Source organism: Scomber japonicus, chromosome 2 (genome assembly GCF_027409825.1).
Source record: "Scomber japonicus isolate fScoJap1 chromosome 2, fScoJap1.pri, whole genome shotgun sequence".
Taxonomy (NCBI): domain Eukaryota; kingdom Metazoa; phylum Chordata; class Actinopteri; order Scombriformes; family Scombridae; genus Scomber; species Scomber japonicus.
This window is the reverse complement of record NC_070579.1, coordinates 26279842-26305974: the sequence shown is the minus strand read 5'-3', so window position 1 is coordinate 26305974 and position 26133 is coordinate 26279842. Positions and strand designations below refer to the sequence as shown.

At 38.2% G+C, this 26133-nt stretch overlaps 3 protein-coding genes and 1 non-coding gene across 5 annotated transcripts; 3 read left to right on the top strand and 1 right to left on the bottom strand.

Annotated features, from left to right (window-relative positions):
• The first annotated feature begins 1215 nt into the window (after positions 1–1215).
• On the top strand, positions 1216–5233 carry LOC128372900 (beta-2-glycoprotein 1-like). Its single transcript, XM_053333104.1, is given in 8 exon segments — positions 1216–1429; positions 1618–1797; positions 2595–2691; positions 2960–3036; positions 3225–3410; positions 3601–3780; positions 4102–4299; positions 4864–5233. Coding segments are annotated over 8 exon segments (1260 nt in total). The 3' UTR covers positions 4992–5233.
• Positions 5234–7940: 2707 nt separating this feature from the next.
• LOC128372911 (beta-2-glycoprotein 1-like) lies at positions 7941–13408 on the top strand. Of its 2 annotated transcripts, none has more exons than XM_053333125.1 (8): positions 7941–8118; positions 8716–8892; positions 9473–9515; positions 10140–10216; positions 10536–10724; positions 11378–11557; positions 12034–12231; positions 13235–13408. In XM_053333125.1, the coding sequence occupies exons 1-8, from the start codon at positions 8049–8051 to the stop codon at positions 13297–13299; spliced, it is 999 nt and encodes a 332-aa protein (XP_053189100.1). In that variant the 5' UTR covers positions 7941–8048; the 3' UTR covers positions 13300–13408. The 2 variants fall into 2 exon arrangements, with proteins under 2 accessions (XP_053189100.1, XP_053189090.1); XM_053333115.1 differs by having other exon boundaries at positions 7942–8118; positions 9473–9569.
• Positions 13409–14422: 1014 nt separating this feature from the next.
• On the top strand, positions 14423–24601 carry nol11 (nucleolar protein 11). The gene is made up of 18 exons (XM_053333069.1): positions 14423–14573; positions 15384–15497; positions 16057–16113; positions 16955–17103; positions 17535–17592; positions 17778–17919; positions 18358–18564; positions 19652–19728; positions 20152–20275; positions 20456–20547; positions 21018–21083; positions 21191–21375; positions 22001–22126; positions 22981–23226; positions 23446–23524; positions 23695–23787; positions 24171–24278; positions 24447–24601. Exons 1-18 carry the CDS (start codon positions 14427–14429, stop codon positions 24558–24560), a joined length of 2184 nt encoding a protein of 727 aa, XP_053189044.1. The 5' UTR covers positions 14423–14426; the 3' UTR covers positions 24561–24601.
• Positions 24602–25591: 990 nt separating this feature from the next.
• On the bottom strand, positions 25592–25673 carry trnas-aga (transfer RNA serine (anticodon AGA)). Its single transcript has one exon. It is a non-coding gene; the product is annotated as a tRNA-Ser (tRNA).
• Between the last annotated feature and the right edge of the window lie 460 nt (positions 25674–26133).

Genomic DNA, 26133 nt, shown 5'->3' with positions numbered 1-26133 from the left:
TTGCCACTGTTGCCCATGTGGGAATGTTGGGTCTCTTTAAAATTAAAACCTGAAGAGTTCGGTTTAGAAGATTGATTGAGATTGATTGATAGGTGATAGGTGCCAAAGGTGCTGATTTCCTGGCTACAATCACACCACACATGATGTTGATTTGCTTTTGCTAACTTTATGATGCTCTTAGTGATATTAAAAAGTGCACTTACCATCTAAGAAATGTCCATTGGCACTGTTGCGTCTTAATTTTTCAAAACTGTAATCTTTTCAACACAAGCAGATTCATATCCCTCTGGATCAATAATGTATGGAAAACCATTTAAGCTCTCAATGCTTGTCTGATCATGTGGCCAATTATGATCTTCAAATTGTTCTTAAAGATAGTTAGTTGTAGTTATGATTATGCCTTTAATTCTGTTCTTTTCTTACATGTAGCCTACTACTGCGGGTGTTTGCTTTGGCTGGGTAACAATGGAGATATGTGTTCACATTTACTTACTTGCTTGCTGTTTCTCAAACTATTACTAGTTCCCGTAAGTTCACTGACCAGTAGAGCAGCCAAACCGTCTAGATCATTCTTGTGTGAAAACACAAATATTTGCAAATGAAATTGGGTTAGATGAACCACATCTGTTTTTCCCTGAAATTAAATGATATCAAATTCAAGACCATTAAAAACATCCATCATTTAAATAGTCAAATAAAAAGAATGAGTGTCTGAGCGACAGTCAGTGACATGATGTATATTTCATTCAAATAATGTAGCCTATCTGCTTAGTTGAAGCCACCCATGAAGGACACACAGTAATCAACAAATTGTGTGGCCTGGTATTGCATAATTTTAGTGATTATGGCTCTGCAGGTCACAGAGTTTCTGTTTCTTCTCCAAACTCAGCAATCTGCTCTTGTATGTTGATACAACTCATGTCTCTTCAATTTTCATAACCAAATCAAACAACCACATTTAATTTAGTCAGTGTTGAATCAATCAATAGCAGAAATCTGTTAGCAACCCCGTGTGATGCATCATTATGTGTCAGCACTCTGCTTCATTAAACACAAGAAGAGCAGTGCTGTTTAGCAAAGACAAGATCTGATCTGTATGTGCATGCACATGTGTGTCCTTGGGTATCTCGTCTCATTATTTATGAGTTCATATCAAACTGTGTATCTGCTGGACTGTTGTACCAAATGAAGGTTATCGACCAACTCTAGGTAAATATGCAGCACTTATGACCTTTGTACTAAATCAATAGAAGCTTACTCTGGCATCTGATTGGAGCAGACTATCAGGGGCCTGTTACCCAGCAGCCCTTATGTTGCCCCCATCCCCACCCTGATGCAGGAGAATTCACTCCCAAGAAGATGGCTCCGACTCTGGTTTTGCTGCTCCTCAGCCAAGTAGCTTTATATACAACTGTCACATCCAAGAAAGGTAAAACTGAAGCAGGATGATCACTTAATTTGAGCATGAAATTAATTTACTGTGTTTACTATTCCTGTTTTACTTGATCATTGTCCTTCATCTATTTGCTTGTTGATTCTTATACACCAACGCAAGTAAATAGAAGTAAAGGTTGCCCCTTTTACATTTGTCAAATTATATTTTTGGTCTTTAACTAGTATGTGGTCGGCCTACTGTCACTGATGGAATTGATGAGTTGACACTTAAACGTGTATATGAGGTTGGAGAAGAGGTGGGCCTCACATGTGAGCAGGGGTACTTGCCTTCAACAGCAGCTCCTCGAAGGATTACTTGCACTGCCACAGGAGCGTGGACGCAGGCAGACCTGACATGTTCCCGTGAGTTTAGACTTTACTGTTTATTTGAATGATATATGTGGCTTTAATACCTTTACTTTCAGAGTGATGCCAAGATGAAGCAATACAATAACCAATCATTTATGAGTCGTTAAAACCACCCCATAGTATGAAATGTTAGCACAGTGAGACCAAAAGTTAGCTTTTATTGATCGTGTCACTGACCCATTTGAAAAGTTCATACAGTATAATGTTATTGTCCAGAGACTGCAGTGTATTGTAAGGTTGTTACACCATGACAATAACCAAATTTGGCATTCATTAATATATAAGAATAATATTCATAATAATTCACCCATTTAAGTATGCTAGCACAGATACAATTGTTTTAACAAATACAGATATATCAGTTTTCAGTAGCCAATACTGTCTTGTTTTAGTGTTGCTAGAATGTTTATGTATTATGTAATGTAGATGCAATCAATAAAAAGAATATGAGTGGGGAATAAAAAGTAAAATAAAGGAGTGTGGTAGTGATCATAAACATGTGGAGTGAATTTTTAGCAGATATTTTATAGCAAATCTCTGTTCATGCCACAGAAGAACCCAAACCCCAAAGTGTTCAGTTGTAATAACAAAAAGCTGTAATTGCATTAAGAGGTGTTGATTGTTTTTATCAAATCCATTCTATCCTAGCTTGATTTCAGAGACACAATCAGTAATGATTATATTATATTGTCCAGTTGCTAATCCTCTCAGCATGTGATTACTTAGTGTTCTCTCACCTACAGTGGATATACATACAATGTTGCCAGTAATGCTATCTATCTATTCCACAGCAAAGATGTGCCCGATCCCCAGACCTCTACAACCATTAGCAATGGGAAGGACAGAAGCTCCATTCAAGAGTGTGCTAAACTTTACGTGTGATGATGGGTAATAGTGAATAGTAGTCAATGTCACTTTTCAATTCCAAACAGAACACTACTGTATGTTATTTGGCAGGGACATGCACGGGCATTTTGAGGGGCTGTTGCTCTAACTGAAAAAAAGGGCACAGCTGACCCTGATTTTAGGTATCACCTGTCAGCATGTGTTTGAATGGTGTAAAATACAGTAATATTACTAACCACAAATCAATTTCACAAATAAATCATACATTTGTAAAGTGTATTTCAGACTAATGTGACGTTCTGTTTTTCAGGTATGTCATGCAAGGAGCTAATGAAAGCAGGTGTTTACATGATGGCACCTGGAGCAATCAACCACCACTCTGCAAAGGTACTGGAGGAAAATATAAGTAATAAATATATATAAAATTGTAACAGACTTCATCAGTAGAGAGCGCAACACTCGTGGCACATAATGAACTTTATAGTAACCAAATTTTCCATTTAATTAGGAAACTGCCATCCTGGCCTTTGATGATAGCGCTGATGTCAATATAACTCCAATTATTTTTCTCACAGCTGTAAATTGTCCCATTCCCAAGGCACCAAGAGATGGTAGAATTGTCCATGATAAACAGGTTACTGGAACCAACACTATATATGGGCAGGGTTGGACATATGAGTGTACCTCACCCAAGGCACCAAGTTTTGAGAGAGGATCATGCAAGGCTGATGGAAGTGTCCCTGAACCTCCAGTGTGTCGAGGTATGGAGTGTTCTCTATATTCTTTAATCATCTCCTCCTCTTCATCTATTTCTCTCCTTGATCATTAGCTATGGACCAAATCCAAAACACCATAGGATTTAACACAGTTTAACCAGTCTTCCAGTCTTTTCCTTTCTCAGAAACTGCACAATCATAGCAACTGAATGATACTTGTTTGACTTTATCCCAGATGTGAGCTGCCCCATCCCAGCAAATATACGTAATGGCGTCATCACCTTTGCTGTAATGAGACCACATGGCTACAAGGAAAAGGTTAAGTACGCCTGCAATGAGCACTATGTACTCGAAGGAGAGGCTGAGATACAGTGCAAAAATACCGGGGACTGGTCATCCCAACCAGTCTGCAGAGGTGAGTCATGAGAACATCTGATATTAAAAAACACCCTGATGCTAAATTTCTGTATTTAGGTTTCATTATTGGAAAATTTTCCAGGTTCAGATAATCAACAATGATGTGGTCAGATTGTTTTTGTTAACCCCTTGGCTCTAAAAAAGTATTATGTTGGTAAAGAGAAAGAAAAAAACTCCTCTTAATCTTCAGCATTCCTTTTAGCAATCTTGGCAGTGGAGATTCAATTTTGCTTCAAACCAATAGTAATTTTTACAACCCATAAACTGGATTTGCAATGTCGGGTGAAACCTGCTGTGACTGCTTCATTTTTCCCCCCAGCTCCCTGCATGATCGGTATCAAAAGAGGCCGTATCTTCTACAATGCCAGGAAACTTTGGATTGGGGATCTAAAGCCCAACAGAGTCCTCCATGGAGAGCATGTAGCCTTCTATTGTCTGAACAAAGCTGACAGGTGTGGCTACCCTGTGGCCAGCACCTGTAATGATGGAATCCTGCCCCTCCCGGAGTGCTTTGAGGGTGAGTTCACTTCAATGAATCCAATGATTGATCAATAACAACCAACACTGTACTGTATTTACAACATTTTAAGTCGAGGACATGTCAAGTCCAAAATTGTGTGCAAAGAGGACAAAATTATGTGAAGAACTGAGCAGCCAGTGTGTACCTTTCCTAATATATAAATATACTTGAGAATTTTAGCAGAGAAAATCTGTTTGCAGAACAATGTTATACACCTTTACTCAAGCAATAAAGCTATAAATCATAAACTCTTATACAGATGCAATGTACCTAAAATTGTTTCTAGTGCTGAGAAAAAAAATCAATGAGACATGACAGCAATGACATGCTGAAGTGAATAAACTCTATTGACTAAGTCAATATAGGGACTAGAGCAAAGACAAGTCAACAAAGGCTGTGAGATTAATTTACCATTTTATCTACATGTCGTAACTGATGGTGTAACCCTTTTTCCTGTAAATGCTACATAATAGGTCTGTCTAATAGTAATAACTATAGGTCTTTGGAAAAGCCCACAATGCAGTTGGATACATTTCATTGCTGTTTTTTGCTCTCTTTTAGAACCCGGGAAGGTGGAGTACAACTTAAGGCCTAAAACCCTTCCATCAGAAATAGCTATGTGCACTGCTTCACCCCCTGCAAGCCCCGCAAGCACTACAAGTCCTGCAAGTCCTGCAAGATCTGCATAATTTTACACAGAATGACCTGAAACACCATGTAGACTGACATGATTCATCAATAATGTATGCATCTATCTGTAAACACCTTTGGCACTTCATCTTTCATTTTGCCTGTCTCTGTCAGCTAATAATAGAATAATATTTGCTGTAAAATGGTGGTCAATGACCTGAAGATCCAGTGAACCTGTGTAATTTTCAATATGCAAATACACACACGCCCGTACCAAGATAATAAAGACTGAAGATCTCAACTATGTGTGACTAAAATTTTATTCTAAAAAGTCAAACCGGGCTAGGTTGTATGCATGTTAATATTACATATTCACAACTTTAAAAGCCTTCATTTGATATTGTGGTGTAAACAACCCAAAGAGGTGCTAGGAATCCCTATCTGGCTTGACCTTGACCTGGCTTAAACGTGACTGTGACACCAGGTGACACATTGGCACGTTGTGTTCTTAATGAAGCACTATCTGGTCACCTCTTGCAACATAAACCTCAAAATGCTTCCCACTAAAGCCTCTTTCTCAGTGTTTGAATATGCTTGATGATGTTAGTTTCTTGGAATACTATGCGACTGGTCTTTCATATACCATTCTCACCAGCCTGCGGCTCCAGCTCCACCTGCAATAGAAAAGGTGGAGGAACTGACAAACTCATTTAAATTGTCAGTTGTAAAAACCCAAGCTGTAAAAACCCAAGTTAAGACGGTTTGTTTTCTTGGAATTCTGTTTGATGAAAAAAAGGACAACAATAAAATATACTGCGTTGTCTATCGGGGAAACATAAGGGGAGCAAACAGGACATCACTATTAAATAAATATTGGGGTCTAATGAGAGCAGTTGTAGACTAAGGCAAGACATACAACAGGCTCAGGCTCTTTGAATTTGTAGGGGGCATTTAAATCATAACCAGTGTTTGCAATGCACATGGACATAGAAGAAATGCCACCACGAATTAGAAGGGTCAAGTTGATCTTTTAAACATAGCCATGTTCACCATCTTAATTTAGCATGTTAGTATTCTAATTAACTCTAATAACAAAGTAGAGCTGAGACTGGTGGTAATGTCATTAGTTTTGCAGGTATTTTATCATAAATCAAAGTATTCATTGAAACTTTGACCTGGTGGTTGCTCTAAATGAAAAGTAAGGAGTTCACAGTTCAACCAAAGGGGGAACACGAATGTCTGAACAAAATTCTACCTAACAGCTGTCAAGGCATTTCAATAAAGTAAAAATTGTCAACCTATGAGTGGCACTAAAGAAAGAGTCAGAAACTTGCCAAAGGCAGTGGGCTTCAATTCAATTTCCGTACAGAATTGCATGGCAATTCTTCTCATAGTTTTTGAGATATATCCATCTGAACAGAATGACCAACCAAATGACATTGCCATCTATAGAGTCAGGCCGCTAGCTTGGCTAAAACTGGCCAGTCACACTCTTGTATGGGCTGCTACAAGACGCAGGATTGAAAATAACCCACACAATAATGAAGCATCATTGTGATACATCAGCTGCTTTTTTTATACTTGTATGTATTTCCCTCCTCAACAAGACAGTAAAACCAGCACCATGTGTACAGTGCAAGAAATGCATATTAAAGAAGCAAATAAAAAGGTGAGGGCACTTACAAAATATGAGAAAATAAAAGAGCATTCAGAGAAAGTGACAATCTCTGCATTCATTCAATGGAAGAATTATCAAAATGACATGGTTTTGTTAAATACAGTGTAAAGGGTATAGTATTTTCTTCTTTGTAAATCCTCTGAGAAGCCACAATAAAAAAAAATTTTGACCCATAACAATGGATGTTAGTTAACTGTTAACATGTTGAACTGTTAACTAGTTTATGGCAAAATAGAAATTATAGGAGAAAAAAACAACATACATACACACACACACACACACACACACACATACATATGTATATATATATATATATATATGTACACACAAACACATATTTTCCTTCCATTCTTTTCCTTCCTTCCTCCTTTTTTTCTTCTTTTTTTCTTCTTCTCTTTATTTCTTACTTTCCTCTTTCAGGCATACTGTTGTGGTCTTCATTTATGTAATTTCTACTTTATACCACAAGGCGGCACTGTAGTGATGTAAGGACGGTGATACGCAATAGAGTAGAGTGAGATACTTTTTCCAAGATGGCCACTACACTGTACACGGTGCTAAGTTGTTACTGAACTACGTTTTTTTATTTACTATTGCCTCCTAAGTAAACGGCACTTGTTGAGACTCTGGTGTACTTTTCATTTATGAGTCAACACTACACATACAACAAACAATAAATATCTGTTTTTTACCCTTTATACTCTATCAGTCACTTCCAAACTAAACAACAACAACAAAAAAAACAATCATTCAAAACAATACTAATAATAATAACAAAACAAACAATCAGACAAACAAACAAACAAAGAGCACAAGTCACATTATCCCAGTCCACCTCTTTGTTCATCCTGTTTTTGGTGTTATTTTCATCAAATATCTGTTTAAACTTGTGTAATGTTCTGCATGTTTTCATTTCTTCAGTACAGTTGTTCCACAGATTAACTCCTTTTGTTGTGATGCAATGATATTTAGCATTTGGTTAGGTTGTATTTACCTTCCCTCAATTGGAACAACCTCATGAATACAGTCTGGTAGTTGTTGATTTTTAACTCTGTACATGATTTGAATAGTTTTGAAGTCGACCAGATCCTTAAACTTTAGTGCTTTCAGTTTAATAGTAATGTTGTGTTCATCAACAGGAGGGTTGAGCAAGAGTCTAAATTGGATGAGACTGCTCTTTCCTAGGCTAATATTGCAACAACAAGGGAAAGTCCACTGCTGATACTTCCAGTAAAAAGTCACATGGGTTACAGTCAAACAGAGGGAGGAAAAAAAAGAAGCCAAAAACCAAAACAAGAATAAGTAGCTAAGAGTTACTTCATACCTCTCTTATCTGTTTGCTTTTAGAGAAACGCAACTTGTGAAAGGGGAGGACAGAGATTCACTAGCAGAGAGCACAGGGAAGAACCAAGGAACATCTGTCCATTTTCTACTAAGGATGGAAGTCATTGTGACTTTGCTGCTGCTCTGTCCATTTGTATTTTTCACCACCGTAACAGCAGACAATGGTATTTGCTATTATTATTGACATTTATTTGACATCTAGTCTGAACTGCAATCATACACATTTATTGCTACCTTGTTTTTATGGCTTTAGCTTTAGCTAATCTTTATATCTTATGTCACAGATTCTACAGGCATCTTGTTGAAGTAGTAATGATCATGTTTAGATTTGAAGTACAATTATACAAGGCAATTATTTCATTTCAGTAGGTTGTTTGAAATTGCTTTTAACAATATTTTTTTCTGACTTGAAGTTGAGAGAACAGTTTTTTGTCATCTATATTGAAATACTAAAACTCAGTGGTAGAAATAGAAGTACTTTCAGTTTCCTGTTTAAAAGGCTGACAGTTAAGGTGTTTTAGGAAGAGTGGACCAAATTCCCTCTTAAAATACAGCCGTGGTTACACTCTTTCAGCAAATATTGCTTAGTTGCATGTTAAATATTTGGTGAATGTTCCTTTGTTTTCAGAAGTTTCTTTTAAGGAACAGCATACTTATATAACAACAATACAGTTAGAGCAAGTAGAATATATAATTAAACACTAATTCAAAACAATTGAGAGTTTATACTTCATTCTCATCAAATCCATTTGTCCTTGCAGTGTGTAATAGGCCTGAGCTGGGTCCTAACATTGAAGTGGATGGGCTCCAGAGGTACTTTAGCCCTGGTATGGAGTTAGTGCTGTCCTGTGCACTGGGACACACTCCAGTGTTGGGCCCTCGACAGATTGTTTGCGGTGCCAGCGGACAATGGACAAAAACCAAACTCATATGCATGCGTGAGTTCACATTACTTTAGTGAGAATTAAGGTCTTGTGACAGATGATCTTGTACTTCAAATGAACAGTACATACTAGAGTTATTTCTCAAGTGTTTCTACAAAACAACACAAACATGTTTCAAGTAAACTTTATGTTTAATGGTGACATAGTTGTACGGTAACTTCATTTTAATTATAACAATCACATTCAATTGATTATTACATATGTGATACTGTTTAGTTGCAGTGGTCTTCCTATTTTCATACTTTCCATTCTAGTTAACCAGCTTCTAAATATTTTTAATGAAGCAAGTCCAGATTCACAATATTTGTATTATAAAAATGTAGATAAGCGCATACTGCAACTTTTACACATATTGTGGAGGTTTTTCATTTCAGCTGCAGTTTCATGACTAAAGAATGAATTAAAAATTACAAATAACTTCCTTGGTGTAAATAGTCTGCACAGCTGGATCACAGTCTGCCCACAGTATGATTTCAAAAGTTGTACTCCACAACAGTATATGTGAAAAATGTGAAAAATTGAACTGAACAACAAAAACATGCACACATGCACTGAACTGTATTCTCTCTTGTAGCAAAGCGGTGTCCCTACCCTGATCCACTGGCGAATGGAGAAATGTACTATGAGGATACTGTGTATACGAATACCATCAACTATACTTGTAATGACGGGTAACACAAAAACATTGTATTGGATTTCATTGTGTGGCATGTAGTAGTGTAAGGATACTTTTCTGATAGAGTTATGTGACTCCCTGATATGTAAGCGATATACAGGCTGCTGATTGTGTCTGAGTTGCAATTTGAAGCCAAATTGTGTTGTTTGCTCACTTGGTGGTATTTTTGATGAGCAAATAGGGAACCTCTAATCCAGTATATAGTCCTCTATAACAGTATGGCATGTTAAGTAAACTGTGGGCATTGCAACTAGCAATATAAGTTATAACTTATATGATGTGGTAAACCTTATGAAAATGTATTTCTAGAAAAGGTTGGTAGATTTCGTAGTTCTGAAAACAAAATCATAATCTTCATCATTAGTGAAGTCCATAAAAATATGATTTTGGCACCAATCCATTTGTCACAACACAGTAGGTGTTGGTAGGGTGACATAAGCACAACCATCAGGGAAGTGGCAGCACTAAATATTTGGGTGGCAACACACCTGCTGTTCAATCAGGATTTGTCTATTTATTTGCAATCCAAGCATAAACTGACAAATTATGTGGCGGCTCTGCACAGGTACATCTTGTTTGGACCCAGCACTGCTGTATGCCAAGCTGATGGAACATGGAGCACAGCGGTCCCAGAGTGCAAGCGTATGTAATCCACTACATCCTTCCTCAGACCAGGAAAATAATGAAAAGCATCAAACATACAGTATAAAGATTCTCTGGTACAACCTTGTAAAAGGTCGGAGAAGACAGTTGTGGAATTCAGTCTCTGTGCCTGTGTCAAGGCCAGTGAAAACACTCTTGGACCACGACAACATTTTCACTTAACTGTCCCACTGTAAACCTCAAATTGCCATGCATTACATATACATATAAGTGCAACTGAAATTTCTCACATTTCCAATACATACATACATACACATACAGTATAAACAGATATATAAATGTAGTTTGTCTCTTGCAGCTGTGCTCTGTGGTCTTGCTCCAATTCCAAAGTTTGGGATGATAATTTATGACAATAAGATCAGAGGGAACACCACTGATTATGGCGTCACTGGGACGTACAGGTGCCTGCCTCCATACGTACTCATTGGCAACCCAAGAGCAGAGTGCACTGCCAGTGGCACCTGGACTGAGACACCTGAATGTCGAGGTATGGAGGTTGGGATAATCATGGTACTGCAGGATACTACTGATCTAAATAATGCATAATATGTCATATGTGTATCATATTGTTGTGAAACTTCTGATTTTCAACGTTTTTGTAAAGCTGAGGTTCAAAGCTCATTCACTTTGTGTTTTGATTTTAAACTTGGCCACCATTCCTTCTGAGAATTTCTTCTGAATTATGCAGTGCTGACTCAGAGATATTTGGGGACATCCGGTGGACACATTTTTTCTCTGCTGTCAGATACACATCTTGCTGAGAGCATAATAAGTAATGTGAAAAGTCAGCATTTAGATTTCTGACAGCTGGGAAACAAAACACTTTGAGTTAACAAATATATGATTTCAAAGCCATGTGATACAATGTTACAATGCAATCACAAGAAATGTTTCTTTTACACAAGACAGACTGATTATTAGTATTTCATACTAGATAAAGGGATAAATAAGTAGCTGGATTTGCCACAGGGTCTTTATCTAATTGGGCCTTAACCATTAAAAGAAATTGTTGAATTATCTGCATTTTGCAGCAGCACCATGAAACTGATAAACTTTGGATATGCATCAAGAGAAAGAAAAAAGTAAGTCTATCTTGCTTTTCAAGTAGTACCCCTTTTTTGATGAATTGTTCATTTATAGTGGTGAGCTGCCCTCCACCTGGGAATATTGAGAGAGGCTACATGTCAATTGATGAAGAGAGAGACTATGACTTCACGGAAACTGTGAAATATGGCTGCAATGGAGACTATGTACTGGAAGGAAGCCTCCAGATTGTCTGTCAACGTGACGGACGTTGGTCTGAAAAGCCATCCTGCAAAGGTAGGACTTAGACCGATGTAACTCTTATGTTATCTGCATTGTGAACTGCAGGCAATTTTGCAAAGTGAAGGACTTCAGACCTGCTTGTAGTAGACAGGTGTTTTTTTGAAAGTTTTGCCTCACTGCAGAATTTAGCATGTGTTTCTCAGTTTATGTTCCTGGTCATTATTTCCTGTTTACTATTAGACCTGTCTAAATATGCTTTTAAATATCAAGATTGTAATTGTAAGGCTTCTACATTTGCCTTGCGCTGAAACTTTTACAAAGTTTTTCTAATATACGTTGAACAAATCATCATCATCCTAATGGAGTTGGATTTTTTCTATTTCAATATGAGTAAACAACAATATAATTTTGCTTTGTAAATATAATGCAGCTAATTAACTACAGTTCCCTGCACAGGAACACCTTCATTAAAAAAAAAAGAACTTCAAGAACTTCACTTTAATGTTCTTTCTTCTTGTTGTGACTTATAGCTCCTTGCAGTGTTGGCATACAAAGAGGAAGGATAATATACAAAGGACGAAAACTCTGGATCAAAGACCTGCGTCCTAACAGAATCCTACATAAAGACACTGTCTCAGTCTACTGCATGGACAAGGCCAGGAAGTGTGGTTTCACAGTGCCAACCCAGTGCTTTGATGGAACACTCCAAATCCCAGAATGCTTTGAGGGTAAGGCGTATTGCTTAGAAAATGCAAAACATAAAAATTCAGCTCAATACTGATTGATATTTTTCTCAATAACATTGGTAATAGTTGCTTTATCGTATGTCAAGCTATCTTAACATCTGTCTAGAAGACCTTTTTGTGCTTTTTAGTCTTCTGCAGAGTTCCAACTGGCCTTCACCCTAAGGCAAACCTGCAGGCCCTCCTACATACCCCACATTCCTCCCCTTCTCTGTTTATTGTGTCCAGTATCCCAGTGCTACTCCACGTTTATGTGTGGTGATTTTATTAGGAGTTAATTTAAATTAATTTAGGAATTTGCACCAATAAGCACAATATTTGCTGAGATAATGAAGGTTTTAAAGTTTCCACACAGGGACTCTTTATAGCAATAAAATTAGGTAGTATAGCAGCAGTGCCCACCTTTACAACTTTCTCATGTCAGGATATTAAAGCATATATCCATATTCCCATACAAATTATGATGAATCAAACCTCTTGACAAAGTAAACCTGGTACCTTCTTGGACATGGGAGTGAGTTGAAATTGGGCAGAACTGGTTGTTTAACAAAGCTGAAGCATTTACATATATTTTCCCCATTTCTCCTGGTTCAGATTTTCCCAGTTTGCAGTTGTAGTGTTGTAACACGCAGAAGATTTGGTTCTGCAAGCACTATGTTGAGTTACAGTGAGAGATTGCCATTACCCAAATAAGAGGACTGCAATGACAAGTGTTCATATCATTTGAAAATTAATAATCAGCACAGGTGAGATAGTGACAGTTTCCTAAAAATAATCACCAGGCTTGGCCAAGTAGCAATTTAAAGTTAATTGCCATTTAGAGACGCTATAAGCACTAATTTCACACTAAGGCCAAGCTTATTATCACCCAATCAAGTGGAGAAAACAGCAAACCACAGCAGGACACATTATAACTTAACTTAGTTTTTTATGGGTTGAGGATTGTGTAAACACTTTATTCTGTTTTGTGTGTCTGTCTTTTTTCTAGAGCCCGGCTCAGTTGAGTACAACCTTCGTTCAGGCTCACTTCCATCAGAAATCAAACAGTGCTAAAACAGCTGCATTTCCCTTCTCTGATGATTATTAAACCACTGCAATATGAAATGGATGCTGATGGAGTTGTGTTCTGGTCTTTAAAATTAAAGGAAATGGTCTAACTCAAGCTGTCTTCTTGTTGTTGTATTCCCAATACATTTTATTTGACTCTGAGAGGTTATATATTACGTTTCTTCTTCAGTGTCTGTTGTAAGACTGTAAGTAAGACAAGTGGACGTCAAAAGAAGCCAAATATAAGACAATGTGATGTGATGATGGGATGTGATGGATGTGTTCATTAAATGTGGCCATAACTTCCTACAAGCACAAAGTAATGAGACATTCTGGTGAACTGGTGTGCTCTTTATCATAAGATTAAAAAAAAAGAAAAAAGTTTACAACCAAAATGAGAATGAGAGTATGTCTTCTGGATGTGCTGGTTTAAATTACCAGATGCATGGATCTAATGGTGTTGTACAAGTCAGTCTCAAAACAATAATAAATTGCCCAAATGAACACTGAAATTTTTTTTTTTTTCTTGCCATAATTATTCCTCCTGTTTATACTGGCCTTGGAAAGATTCCTTCATTATGTACTTACAATGTAAGTGATAGAAACCAAAATCCACAGCCAGCCTCTGTGTAACAATGTATTTAAAAGTTTACCTGAAGCTAATATGAAGCTCCATGTTTTTTTAATAGACTAAACCCCAGCTCAACAGTGAAACACTGTCCAAGAAAATACAAAGAGGGAATTTAATGCTAAAAAGACTGTAAATGTGATGATATGACTAACTCAGACTGCTGAAGCCTAACATAAACTTTACAGCAACTTTTAAATGCACAAAATGACTCCCATTTGGCTCACATCAATTGCATTGAAAGTAAGGGGGATCTAGAACAGAAGTGATTACAGGGAGGAAATCCTCTTTTACTGTTCATATGGACACATTGCTGTTTTAAGAAACACTAAATATTTGAACCTGCCCTTTACTATTCACCTATGGGATTCCACGAAACAGGTCCTATGTATGTTACGGTTTCTGTAGCGCTCATGGACATATAGCGCCCTCCGTCGACACAACACGAATGTGCTGTTCTCTATTCTCGCGAGAACCGACGAGTTCTACTTTCTTCTCGTCCAGCATGGCCGCGCTGTATGAGGGCTACACGTTGTGCGGGCTTGTTCCTGCTCAAAATCTGTCAAATTCAGGCATTCAGGGCATCGAGGCGGAGAGAGACAGCGACCATGTCGTCGTCACCGACTCAACCAGATCTGTGACCCTGTACAAGGTAACCTTTATTGTGTGTATGTGTGTTTTTAAGGAGGCTCTCCTAACCTGGGCCAGCTGATCAGGTCGACCTGCACAACTCGTGTTGTCGTCCTCGGGTCTTCTCAGCAACAGTGACATAAACTAACAGGGTAGACATAAACTTTAACTGGCTGTGATAGCACCGTGAGACCTTTTCTGTGAAAATCCACTCTGACAGTCGCTAAATTTTATTAAAGTTCACGCCAGTATACAAAAACAGGCGAGTGTTAGCTAATGACCGCTTCATCCACAGCAAGACAAGCACACACTGAAGCTAATGATGGCTGTAGTTTTCATGGCTCAAATCTGTTTGTTGAGTATGAAGCACATACAAGTTTGTTCTCACAAACACAACATAGAGAAATATAAATACATATATAGTAAGATAATAATAATAATACAAAGTAATGTGTAAACAAATTAAAGAATAGAATAATTATAGTTTTTAAATGGGATGCTAAACTTGAAACGAAATATTGCATGTACAAATAGAAATATGGACAGTGCCAATGACCAAGAAATGAGGTGTCACATTGCTGCTTTTGAGTGTCTGGCGTATACAGTAGCTACAAGATAACACTGCCAAAATTTCAAAAAAGCAGGATTTGCTTTTGGCAACAATTAACCCTAATGGAAGTAACACTGCAGCATTAGGAAACACTCTTACATTAACCATTGCATATATAGTTGAAGTGAGACTATTTGTGTTGTGACTGGTAACGCATTCTTATTGAGAGTCTGGCAGTGATGTTATTTACTGGTCTTCTAACAATCTTTGTGGTTCTGGCAGGTTTCAGACCAGAAGCCACTGGGAAGCTGGACGGTGAAACAAGGACAGACTCTGACCTCTCCAGCAGTCTACAACTCACAAACCAATGAATATGTGGCAGTCACAGACAATAAGGTAGATCTTTAGCCCTTTTTGTAGCGATGACGTGGAGATAAGTCCTCAGATTTTTATGATTACAGTTCTGGTGATTGTTTTGGTCGGTGCAGCATCAGCTGGGTCCTACAGGCTAGATGTCTGCTCAGGCTTACAGCAGTAATGAAAGTGCCACAATTCTCACCTCAAGTAAACAATTCTGTTGTACATTTTTCAAGTTGGTGAACTCTGACTAATGTCAGCACAGGATTTATGGAAGAAGCAAAACTCAATTGTTGCTCTTTCAACTGTGTATTAGAGATAATTATTATTTTCCTTTTTTTTCTCCCACCAGTCTGTCTACCATGTATGTATTAGATGCTATAATATTAGTCTTATCCTCATGGTTAGCCTGATATTTCACACAGCTTTAACTCCTGTCTAAGGTTTGGACCCTGTGATTTATGTTGTTCTTAATAAACTAATTTATCTTACTATGTTGTACTCTGCATTTACTTTCTAGATGTCTATGTTGATCTGACCTTTCAGAAAACTTTGTCATAGAATAATATGTAATAATGTTGTGTGCTTTGTTTTTAAGGTGATCAGAATTTGGAAGGATGAAGATATACTCTTGGATAAGGCCTTCAAAGCAACTGTAAGTGTGAATGTGGCTCTCCAGCTCTTCTCATAAGGCTTTAGTGAGCTTCTAACAAAGCGATTGTCGGATCTTTCAAAACATTCACACCGTTTTTTGTTGCGCTTTCATGGGAGCCTCATATATGAAACAGGTAGTCTTGAGGTATGGGGAGCCGTGAAGGCGAGGCAGGTTTTGAACTTCTTTCTCAAGCTCTCTTACTTTTATCACTCCTCTCACAACTGTTCTTCTCCCTTTTTCTGTGTGCAACTGAAGTCCAAACAGCAACCTGTACAACCTGCTCGGTTTGAAGCATGTATGGGGCAAATACATCAAACAAAGCAGGGTGGATTGGTTTACTCACACTATGAAACACTCCACTCCTTTTTGCTCCACTTGGACTGGGATAACTATAAAGAAATAAGATTTCTCCTTCTTCACTGCGACAATCTCAACATTGTCTGTGATTATTTAAATTAAAATGAAATGAGTACTTTGCTGACATTCAATTCAAAAGATATTTGATGAGGTGGTCACCTGACACTTAATCTAACCCATTATTGCTCCTTATTAATAATGTTTGCGATATACAAAGGTATTAATTGTGCCTCTTAAAGACCACAGTGTGGTTCATTTTTCTTAAATGCTTCTGCAATTTTTTGTGCAACGATTGTTTTCAAATTTGATCATTTGTTGGCTGTCATCTCTAGTTAGAATACCAGTGCCTTTACCAGTAAACTTGCTTGAGTATTGTTTTTAGAAAGCTCTCTTAATCTGAGAATTGTGTGTTATTTTAAGTACTCAAACTAAATTGTCATCCTCTTTACAAAACTGGAAACACACTCTTATGTAATCTCTCCAGGTGTCATCTGATGTGTGGAGGGTCCACTGTGTACCAGGAGGAGAGCCTGTGGCCTTGTTCCAGAGAGGAGCTGTGAGACTCCTTGACTCTCTCCTTTCTGCTCCTCAGCAGCCCATAGAGGAAGTCCTGGCTCCAGAAGAGACTATCAGGTTGGTAATATGCCTCACAGCTCCAGAAAATCCAGTGTTTAATGATCAGTAAGAGACCAAATTCAGAATCTTTCCCAAGAGGTGTCCATCTTTGACGTGTTATGAGGCTTCATCTCCCATTTATAGGCTTAGTACAGCAATGTTAAAATTAGATATTAAATGTGCACATGGATTGGTTGAATGACACATGTATGAGATGGGCCAGCATACTGTAATATTTCAGGGTTGTGTGTGGGGGATAATGGCAGCTTGGCTCTAGATGAAGGATGACAAGGACTTTGCTTATGTAATTCTGCTGCTTAGGAGATCCAAATGTGTACATACATTGGAATTTCTAACATTGAAATGATTGCTCATTCTGTGCTGGAGTTCATTTGTTTGATTTGATTTGTTGTCTCTTGTACGGTGTTGATGATTCTTGTTGTCTTCAGGTGGAGCATCAACATTGTGGCTGAGACACAGCTGTTTGTCATCTACACAACTGAACAGGTAATATTATTTGATTTGTCTGGTTTTGATTTAAGACAACACAAGCACTGACATGGATATGCACCTGAATGACGTGAATTTTATAACCTGTGTACTGGTATCTGATTTTGGCTGCATCTACTCCTATTTACTGGTATTTCTAACTGCCCGTTTTCCTTGAATGGCTGTTGATGTCTACCCCACAGAAAGGAGACCATTTCCTCTACCTGCAGAGACTGAATCCCAACATCCTACAGAGGTACCGACTGGAGAGAGAAGAGCCTGGTCTCTCCCCACTCAGCTTCTCCGCCTCCTACAAGGATAAACACATCCGCCTGCTTTATCTCTGTAAGTCGGCATTTCCTGTGGACATATTCTTAGTGTAAGCATTTGACAACACAGTGCCAGCTTGTACTGGATTGGTATGTTTTCCACTCTATTTAGATTTGGCACAGTGGCACAACTAATTGAGCTCAGTCACGGATAAGGCACTCTATGTATTTTAGCACTATTCCAGAGAGAAGTGAAGGATATCCTGGTTAAATGTGTTATCGGCAGACATTGACATGACCACTAGGGGCAGAAAAGCTCCAAGTCAGTGAGAGTTTGAAAAAGTGAATGATTATGTAATGTACTTTACAAATCCAAGTGTTTCACAGCTAAAAGCAAAAGTGATGCGTCGTGGTTTTACTCACGCACAAACATCTATCTGATTCAAGAAATAACATAGCATAGCAGTATCATCTTTTTTCCTTCATAAATTGTTTAACCTTTCTTGCCATTCAGATCCTAACGGTCATGTGTACCAGAGTGTAGTCTCTGTGCGGGGCCTGGGAGCTGAGGAAGGGGCCCAGGCTCTGCCGCTGCCCCGTAGCCTGCTGCTGGGTCTTCCTGTCGGTGTGGGACTGCTGGAGGCGGCATCAGCCCTGATCCTGGATGAAGCCCATGTAGCTGTTGTGGGAGTTCCACACCCATCCGCTGGAGCTGGTAAAGGTAAATAATAGTTAATTACACTGCCTCAACTGAAGACCTCCAGAGCTCCATACACACATCACTAACGTTGTCAGATGTAATTAGTCTTAAAATTTGTCTGGTTGTTAGTTCTCACACCAATCAAAGTAGCATGTTAAGCATGACAGATCTTAATGAAGTCAATCTGAGATACTTTACTAAGAGCTCTTCTAAGCAAGCCATGCTAGTAAGGCATCATGCACAACATCAGAGCTGTGTCTTAATTGCATACAACATACACATTTTAAGCAGTTTTAGAGTACGAAAAGTGACAAAAGTTATAGTTACACTAGTTAGCAGCCACACTAAATGCTTGATTTTTGGTTGTAGGGATGTTCACTATTGTCCCACAAAGTAGAGCTATGCGATATAGACAAAATCAAATATCACAATATTTTTGACCAAATACCAATATTGCAATATTGCAGTGATGACTTTCACAAAATATTTCACAATGATATTTTTGATAAATAATCATCAGTGATGTGGATATAGGGTTAGACAAAGTGACACAAAGCTGAGCATAAATGAAATAGAGTAGGTGCTAACAGAGGGAACTTATCATTTAGCTTTTTCTGTAAGAGATAAGGTTCTGTAAATTATGGCTCGATTGTTTTTAATAACTATGAAAATGGTATACAAAGAAAATCTATAGTACATACATAATGTATACAGTCACTGTGTAGTATGCAATTGGTGCAGAGAAGAGGGCTTGGCTGTGCACACTTAAATTGAACAAAGTCATAATTATATTAGCAATGTTTTACAAGTCAAACCGGTTAGGTGATAAAAATAATTATTCATCATTGTGTTAAAAAAAAAAATCAGAGTAGCTGTACTATAATTACTCCATTAGGCCACTGTAGAAGCCAATAGCGTAATAACAACCAATAACATAATAACTTTTGGCCAATAATATAATAAGTTACTCCTTCAGTTGTTTTCATGCTGACATGTGGGCCTTGTTTTCAGAATAAATGCATCAGAAGGATGACTTAATGCTATTTGACTCCAGTATTGGATCTCTGTGTCTGTAGCTCTAAAAGCTTCTCTGTCTTTGATTTTTCAGACTTTCTCTGCATCTGGAATACTAATTTCCAGACGCTTCAGGCAGGAAAAGAAATAGCGGGTAAAATCTATGGACAGGTAAGAATGCAAATGACACACCAAGCTGATTTCTGTTTTATGATCAATAAATGGGACAATTCACTGTTGAGAACTTTTTCACATGCTTGCAGCAGAGTTTTCGAGTTCACAATCAGTGAGCCTGTTGCTTAAGTTTGAAGTAGACATGAGACGAACCACCACTTATCCAGTCTTCCCTCATTGTTTATTATGACTGCAGGCCAATGTTCCCTGTCCTTCCAGCTGCTGAGTGCTGATGGAGGACTGTATGACTTTGGCAGAGCATTGTGTCTGCTCTCCACTGTGACAGGGCTCACAGTCCCTCCTCACAACTTTATAGCAGTTTACAATCTTTGAAATTACACATGAATAGACAAAACTCTTTTACTAACTTGCACAGTTAATTCTTGTTTGTATTAATTTCCTTTTTTCCCTCTGATTTAGCTATGGAGTTATTCCAGCAAATTATTCATTCCACATGGGAAAACCTTGTCAGTTATTCCATACGAGTGCACCAAATCTTCCCTTGCGTCTGCCCTGGGAAAACTGAAGCAGGCCAGAACCGAAGGTGAGCTAAAAATACATTTGTAGCATACATTTGGGCAACTTCAAAAGACCAAGACATAAAAAACCTTTGATATTCTGTACATTCAGTCAATTATTGTGTTATACTCTGAGGCCGCAGCTCTGATTCAACATGGAAAGTTCTGTGTTGTCTCAATACAATGTGTTTTTGTAACTTCTACAGAGTCCAAAGCTCCAGCTTCTGTACCATCTTGGAATAACATTCTTCACGGAGAGAAAGCTCAGCCCCCTCGAACGGTGGAGACCAGGAAGACGGTACGTTGGATAACTATTTTAAGGGAGTTTTAAAAGCAAAAAAAGTCAAAACAGACTTTTTTGCTGCTTGAATTGCAGATGTATTCATACTTAATGTTGTTGCCCTGAAAACTCTTATGTTTCCCAGACCAGCAGTATATCAAAGACCTTATGAAATTATGACTTACAGTGGCTGCTGCCTGAAATGTTATATGGCACAGAGAATATTCTATTGTTTAGAGTTTGTTACTTTATTTGTAGTTTTATCCATAATGGCAACCTAAATTCATTTGTATAGAAGTCTGTCTCAAAATACCAGTTAGCACCAGTTGCTTTTGCCATGTCACACAACTTTTGCAAATCAGGGAATCTCTACTTCTGCACAGTTTTTAAACATTGAACCATTTGAAAACTAATTGTTCAATAATGTTCCTATCAGTGGTGTTATGTATAACAGATCTTTAATATGAATCTTCTGTTTTTCCATACAGAGAACAACCCGTAAGACTCAATCAGCACCTGCTTTAACAACTGATCAAGTTTTGGAGCTCATCAAGGTAGAAATTTGATTTTTTTTATTAATCTGATTTCTTCCACATAACAGGGTTGAAAAGTATAACAAAGAATTCTGAATTTAACAAATGATTTTATTTTCTCAATGTAGACAGCACCAGTTGAAGACGTCCAGAAGGAGGTGGAGGGCCTATTTTCCAGGGCAGACATTCAGGACTTGCAGCCCTCAGTGGGGCAGCTGGCATCATCCCTTGTGTCCCGTAGCCTCGCTGATTCAGCCTTCTACACCCCCAGCACCCTGGCACAGCTAGTGCACACACAGTGCCTCTGCCACAGGTGGGTAAAGCAGGGCAGTGAATTCAGGATGTGGGGTTATTATTTTTTTTTTCTTCTCGTGGAAGGACCATGAACACAAGTCCTTCACTGTAACTTTTCCTACCTGGCAGAACTGTGAGGGATCCTTCTTCAAATGCTGTATTTAATCAGGCGTAATTAGATTAACAAAAAAACAACAAACTTCAGTCTGGCAGGATTTTTCATTGCACTCATACCTGGTCTGGCCACTTGAAGTTTGTGCGGCTCTTTTAGAGTCACTCTCCTCTAACAGTTAGTTGTCTTGCCTCGCTTGTAAAAGTAAGTCCTCAATACTATAGTGGCTTGCTGGGTGACTACATGTTACTGACCAGAGAATGCATGTTAAATGACAGCCTGAATGGTGAGAAGACAGTGTTGATAGTGGCATCAGGTCAAATAAGATCTGTATTGTGTTTATGGGGGCTGAACAGCAGAATTTTGAAGGAATGATAAGGTTGCAGAATGTATTTCTGTACATCTGAACATCGACTTTGATGAAAAAATTATGGGTTGAGTGACCCAAATCTCATTGCCACATGCTAGGAGAGTTAATGAACTATTGTTATTTGTGTTGACTGAGATCATTTACCCTTGTGACCTTCAACAGTGTGTGTCCTGACCTTGTTCTGCTTGCCCTGGAGAAGAAAGATTATTTCCTGTGTCAGCTGTGCTTGCAGTTCTTCCCTGACATCCCAGAAGCCGTCACCTGTGCCTGCCTCAAGGCCTTTATCAGGTACATTTCAACATAATGTTAACTGATGCTTCAAAGTGTGCATCTGCCTCATTGACCACTATAATATCAACATGAATTGATGGGACACAGTGTCCCTTTCATGCTACCACTGAATAGGTCTGTCACAATAATTACGTTATCAGCTTATCGTATGATAGCATAATCATCTACATTATCATGTCCATGTATAAAAGCGGAAAGCAGTGCATGAGGGACGAACTTCCTCAGCCATGTCACAAGCACGTCTCCCACATTACATTAATGTCTAATAGGCTATTCATATCAATATTGGTGAAGTAAGACGTCGCCATCACTCTTGGAAATGCGCAAGTGAGCCGTACCACACAAATGGCACTAACTGTAAATAAGACCCTGACCCATGATGGCAGGTTGATGTTTTGCCCCAGCATAGCGCCCACCCTCTGATTTTCCCCCTATGTCACCCCGGTGAGTAAGCAGCTCCTCCTGAACTCACTGAAAGCCGCTTTCTGCTATCACCATTACTGCACTGCCACTTCCGTGTTTACATGTGATGTCAAAAAAAGATGGAAACCGTGTGCAGGCTCTTTGAAAGGGTGCACATGCATTATGATATTATATTATTATTGTATCAGTGGCACCAAATAGTTTTAAAATGACAATAAATTACAATATATATGATAATACAAAAGCAGTTATCATAGACCTACCACCAGAGGACACCAAAGTAATACATGTTAAAAGTCACATTGTGGCTTCAAATGTTTTGATCTACATTTCTGGTTTGATGAAAGTGATAAATTAGCCTGCACACAGCTTTATCAAAGTGGTTTAATGATCTTATTATTGACCTGACTCTCCCCTTTGTCCTGTAGTATGCCAGACATAGATGCAGAAAAAGTGAGCCTGGACCCTGACAGCATCTCCTTCATGGACACACTCTCTCGGGAGCACGGCCATCTTGGCATGCAGAATGGATTTAGCCCCACTTCCATGGAGGATAACTGCTCAGACACTCAGAGCGGAGGTGGAGCTGTCACAAAGACCCGAGCAGAGGACAAGGAGACTTCAACTGCACCAGAACAAATCTGTCCAGTGGGAAAACACAAGGCTGTTCTTCTGTATCCTTCCATTGTACAGTTACTCAGACATAGCATGTTCAACATACTGTTGTTCACTGTGATGCAGCTATACACATTCAGTTGTGCCTCTCTATTGTATAACTACCAAGCTTTACATTATAATTTAACAGTATTATAGGAAACTGAATGAAAAAGAAGAAAATCCTAGTAAATAGATTTCAAATGTGAACGTATAAGATCTTAACTCAAGCTGTGTAGAAATGAGGTCCTGCAGGCGCCATACAGCGATATTTACCTCCTCCCACACCTAAAAGATCTCTCCTCTCAGAATGTTATTGTGAGTAATCATCTCTCAAAAAAAAAAAACAAAGCATTTTCATTACACTTGATCTAGTTAATGTTATACTTCTTCATCTCATGATCTGTTTAATAATTATTGGTTAATCTAGCAATAGCTGTTTCAAAATCCTGTGTTCATTTTTCTCATTTTCTCTCTCATCCAATCAGCTTTTCCTCCAGTACCTGCAGTTCCTCTACCTAAAATATTCCCAAGATGCTTTCCCACAGAGGCATGGATTACGATCACCGAGTCAGACTCAGGTCTGGATCAATGTCTAACGAGATACAGTAATTAGGATGGCTACACTTGACATCTCGCATCAGTACTATGTTACTATGTTATAATACATAATAATACAGATTTGCATTACAGCTACTGAACACTAAACATTTTTGTGCAATCTAATTTACTGAAATCCCATCAACATTGCTGATCTCAAAAATCACAGTGTTAAGTTTCTGCAGCATTTTCTTAAATATGTATTTGTATGTCTTTATTTAACAGTGATGTTAGAGAGAGGACAAACATGTAAAAAAGCAGTGACATTATGATGTACTGAATTTCTCAAGATCCTTCCAGGAATAATAGTTAAAAAAAATAGGAATGAAAATAATTGAATTAATAACTCTGTCTCTGATTGTAGATCATGGACTGGGTATGCTTGCTGTTGGACTCTCATTTCACAGTGCTAGTGATGACTCCAGAGGCCAAAGGTCTACTGCTGAACCTCCACAGCTTTGTAAAGTCCCAGGTAAGTCTTTCCTTAGGTCCAGTTCGTAAGTGGCTTCATTGAGTTAATGTTCTGAGGGGATAAATAGCAGAAAAACTTTTTTGCAGAAACTACCAACAGCCATTTGGTGTGAAAGTTACTGTAGTTGTGTAGAGACATGTTAACTGAAATGCCCTCTTGTGTCCTCAGGTGAGACTGTTTTCAGAGCTCGGGAAGATTGAGAGCAGCCTTCAAGAGCTCAATAAGATGAAGATGAAAAAGGATGTCGGACAATACTCTATTGAAGTCATTGAGCTGTTTTAGATTGTGTACAGAGTACTTTTAATAAAACATTGAGCATATTATCTCCTTTCAACTTTTCACCTTAAGTGGTTTCAAGGTTGCAAACATGTCCCAACTGGTATATTTTCTACAGAGATGCCAGCATAACTCAAGATGCATTAGTTTTAATTAATGTATATAAGAACAATTCTTGATGTTATTTTATCAGTTGTGTATGTTCTCGAACCACTTTTTAAACTTGTTTAAGCTGATGAAAATTCAATCATTCAGATAATATGCTTTGCATGACTCGTGTACCAAAAGCCAGGGTTAGAGTGAATGGATATTTGATTTTTTTGTATTCCTTGTATGTTCCCTTAAAACTAAATATTTGTAAATCCATCAGCTGTGACTTTGAAGAGAGTTTTTCCAAAGAAGTCTTTTGTGTCAGAAGACCAATGCATAGGGATGGAACAACTGTGTATCAAATGTATGACTTTTTATGTTATTAAAAGATATCACATGTCATAGTTCAGAACAGTGACAAAGAGATGAGAGACAGATGTCAAAGGTTAAATAATTTGTATTAATATTAATACTTTATTAGGTCATTGTACAAAACACCCTTGAACCGGTTAAGTAAACATTTTTTTAGAATAACTGTGGCTTGACTCCTCTCTCTGCTATATGTAGACACACCTGTGACATGATTTGGTAACTGAAAAAATGCATCCATGCAAGTGACAGACATGTTAAAACCTGAAACATTATGACTTATCTGGGGAGGTCATGAGGGGAAAGCTATTTCAAATGCCCTGCAGAAATGCATACACTATAAAGAGTTAATCCAACGTGCACCTAACAGGTGGAGGAAGAATATTTAGCAATTTATTTACATAATACTATTTTTGTATGTCGAGCAGAATAGCTGAAATAGACGCAATTGCCATGCTAGTAAAGATGAAAGATGAATAAGCAACACGGCACGTGATTTAGCTAATGTTTTTTTCGTTGAATGATAAGATAAAGACCATTTCCCTTTTTATTATAAAAATGACACAAAAAGAAAAACACGTTGTCGGCAGGATTCGAACCTGCGCGGGGAGACCCCAATGGATTTCTAGTCCATCGCCTTAACCACTCGGCCACGACAACTGATAAAACCATATATATAGATGTGTGATTATAAAATAACATAAGTGTTTATTAATTATGTGTTGATATCGTTGATTAATTTTGAGTTGAAACGATAGCTTTCCTTCAGTGTAGCCCGCAGCCTAGCTAGTTGTTCTGCGTTTTGACCGCTCTATACCTTGCTGGCAAAATTCACAAGAAACGATTCCGAAAAATGAACAGTTGTCTTTGTCATATAATCGTCAAACCCAGAAGGTAGCACAGGATAAAGGCAAGACACTGTGCTGCACGTCTATTGCTACGATTTGGTTAAATGCTACCGTGAGCGGCTACATGGTTTCAATCGATCATTTTGCAGGTTTGTTGAGCACTGCTTCTCAAACTGAAGTGGACTATGACTGAAAATCGAGCCTCTCTCCATTGTTAATGAATAAAAAGTAGTTTAAGATGCATTTAAATATACAGTAATTACAGCTGTTTG

Bases quoted from the DNA above. Each gene is read 5' to 3' on its own strand.
- nol11 (XM_053333069.1), top strand. From the start codon at position 14,427: ATGGCCGCGCTGTATGAGGGCTACACGTTGTGCGGGCTTGTTCCTGCT. The intron at 21,084-21,190 runs GTAGAAATTTGA...TTCTCAATGTAG, and splicing joins AAGTTTTGGAGCTCATCAAG to ACAGCACCAGTTGAAGACGT. The intron at 22,127-22,980 runs GTACATTTCAAC...TTTGTCCTGTAG, and splicing joins TGCCTCAAGGCCTTTATCAG to TATGCCAGACATAGATGCAG.
- LOC128372911 (XM_053333115.1), top strand. From the start codon at position 8,049: ATGGAAGTCATTGTGACTTTGCTGCTGCTCTGTCCATTTGTATTTTTC. The intron at 10,725-11,377 runs GTATGGAGGTTG...GTTCATTTATAG, and splicing joins TGAGACACCTGAATGTCGAG to TGGTGAGCTGCCCTCCACCT. The intron at 11,558-12,033 runs GTAGGACTTAGA...TGTGACTTATAG, and splicing joins TGAAAAGCCATCCTGCAAAG to CTCCTTGCAGTGTTGGCATA.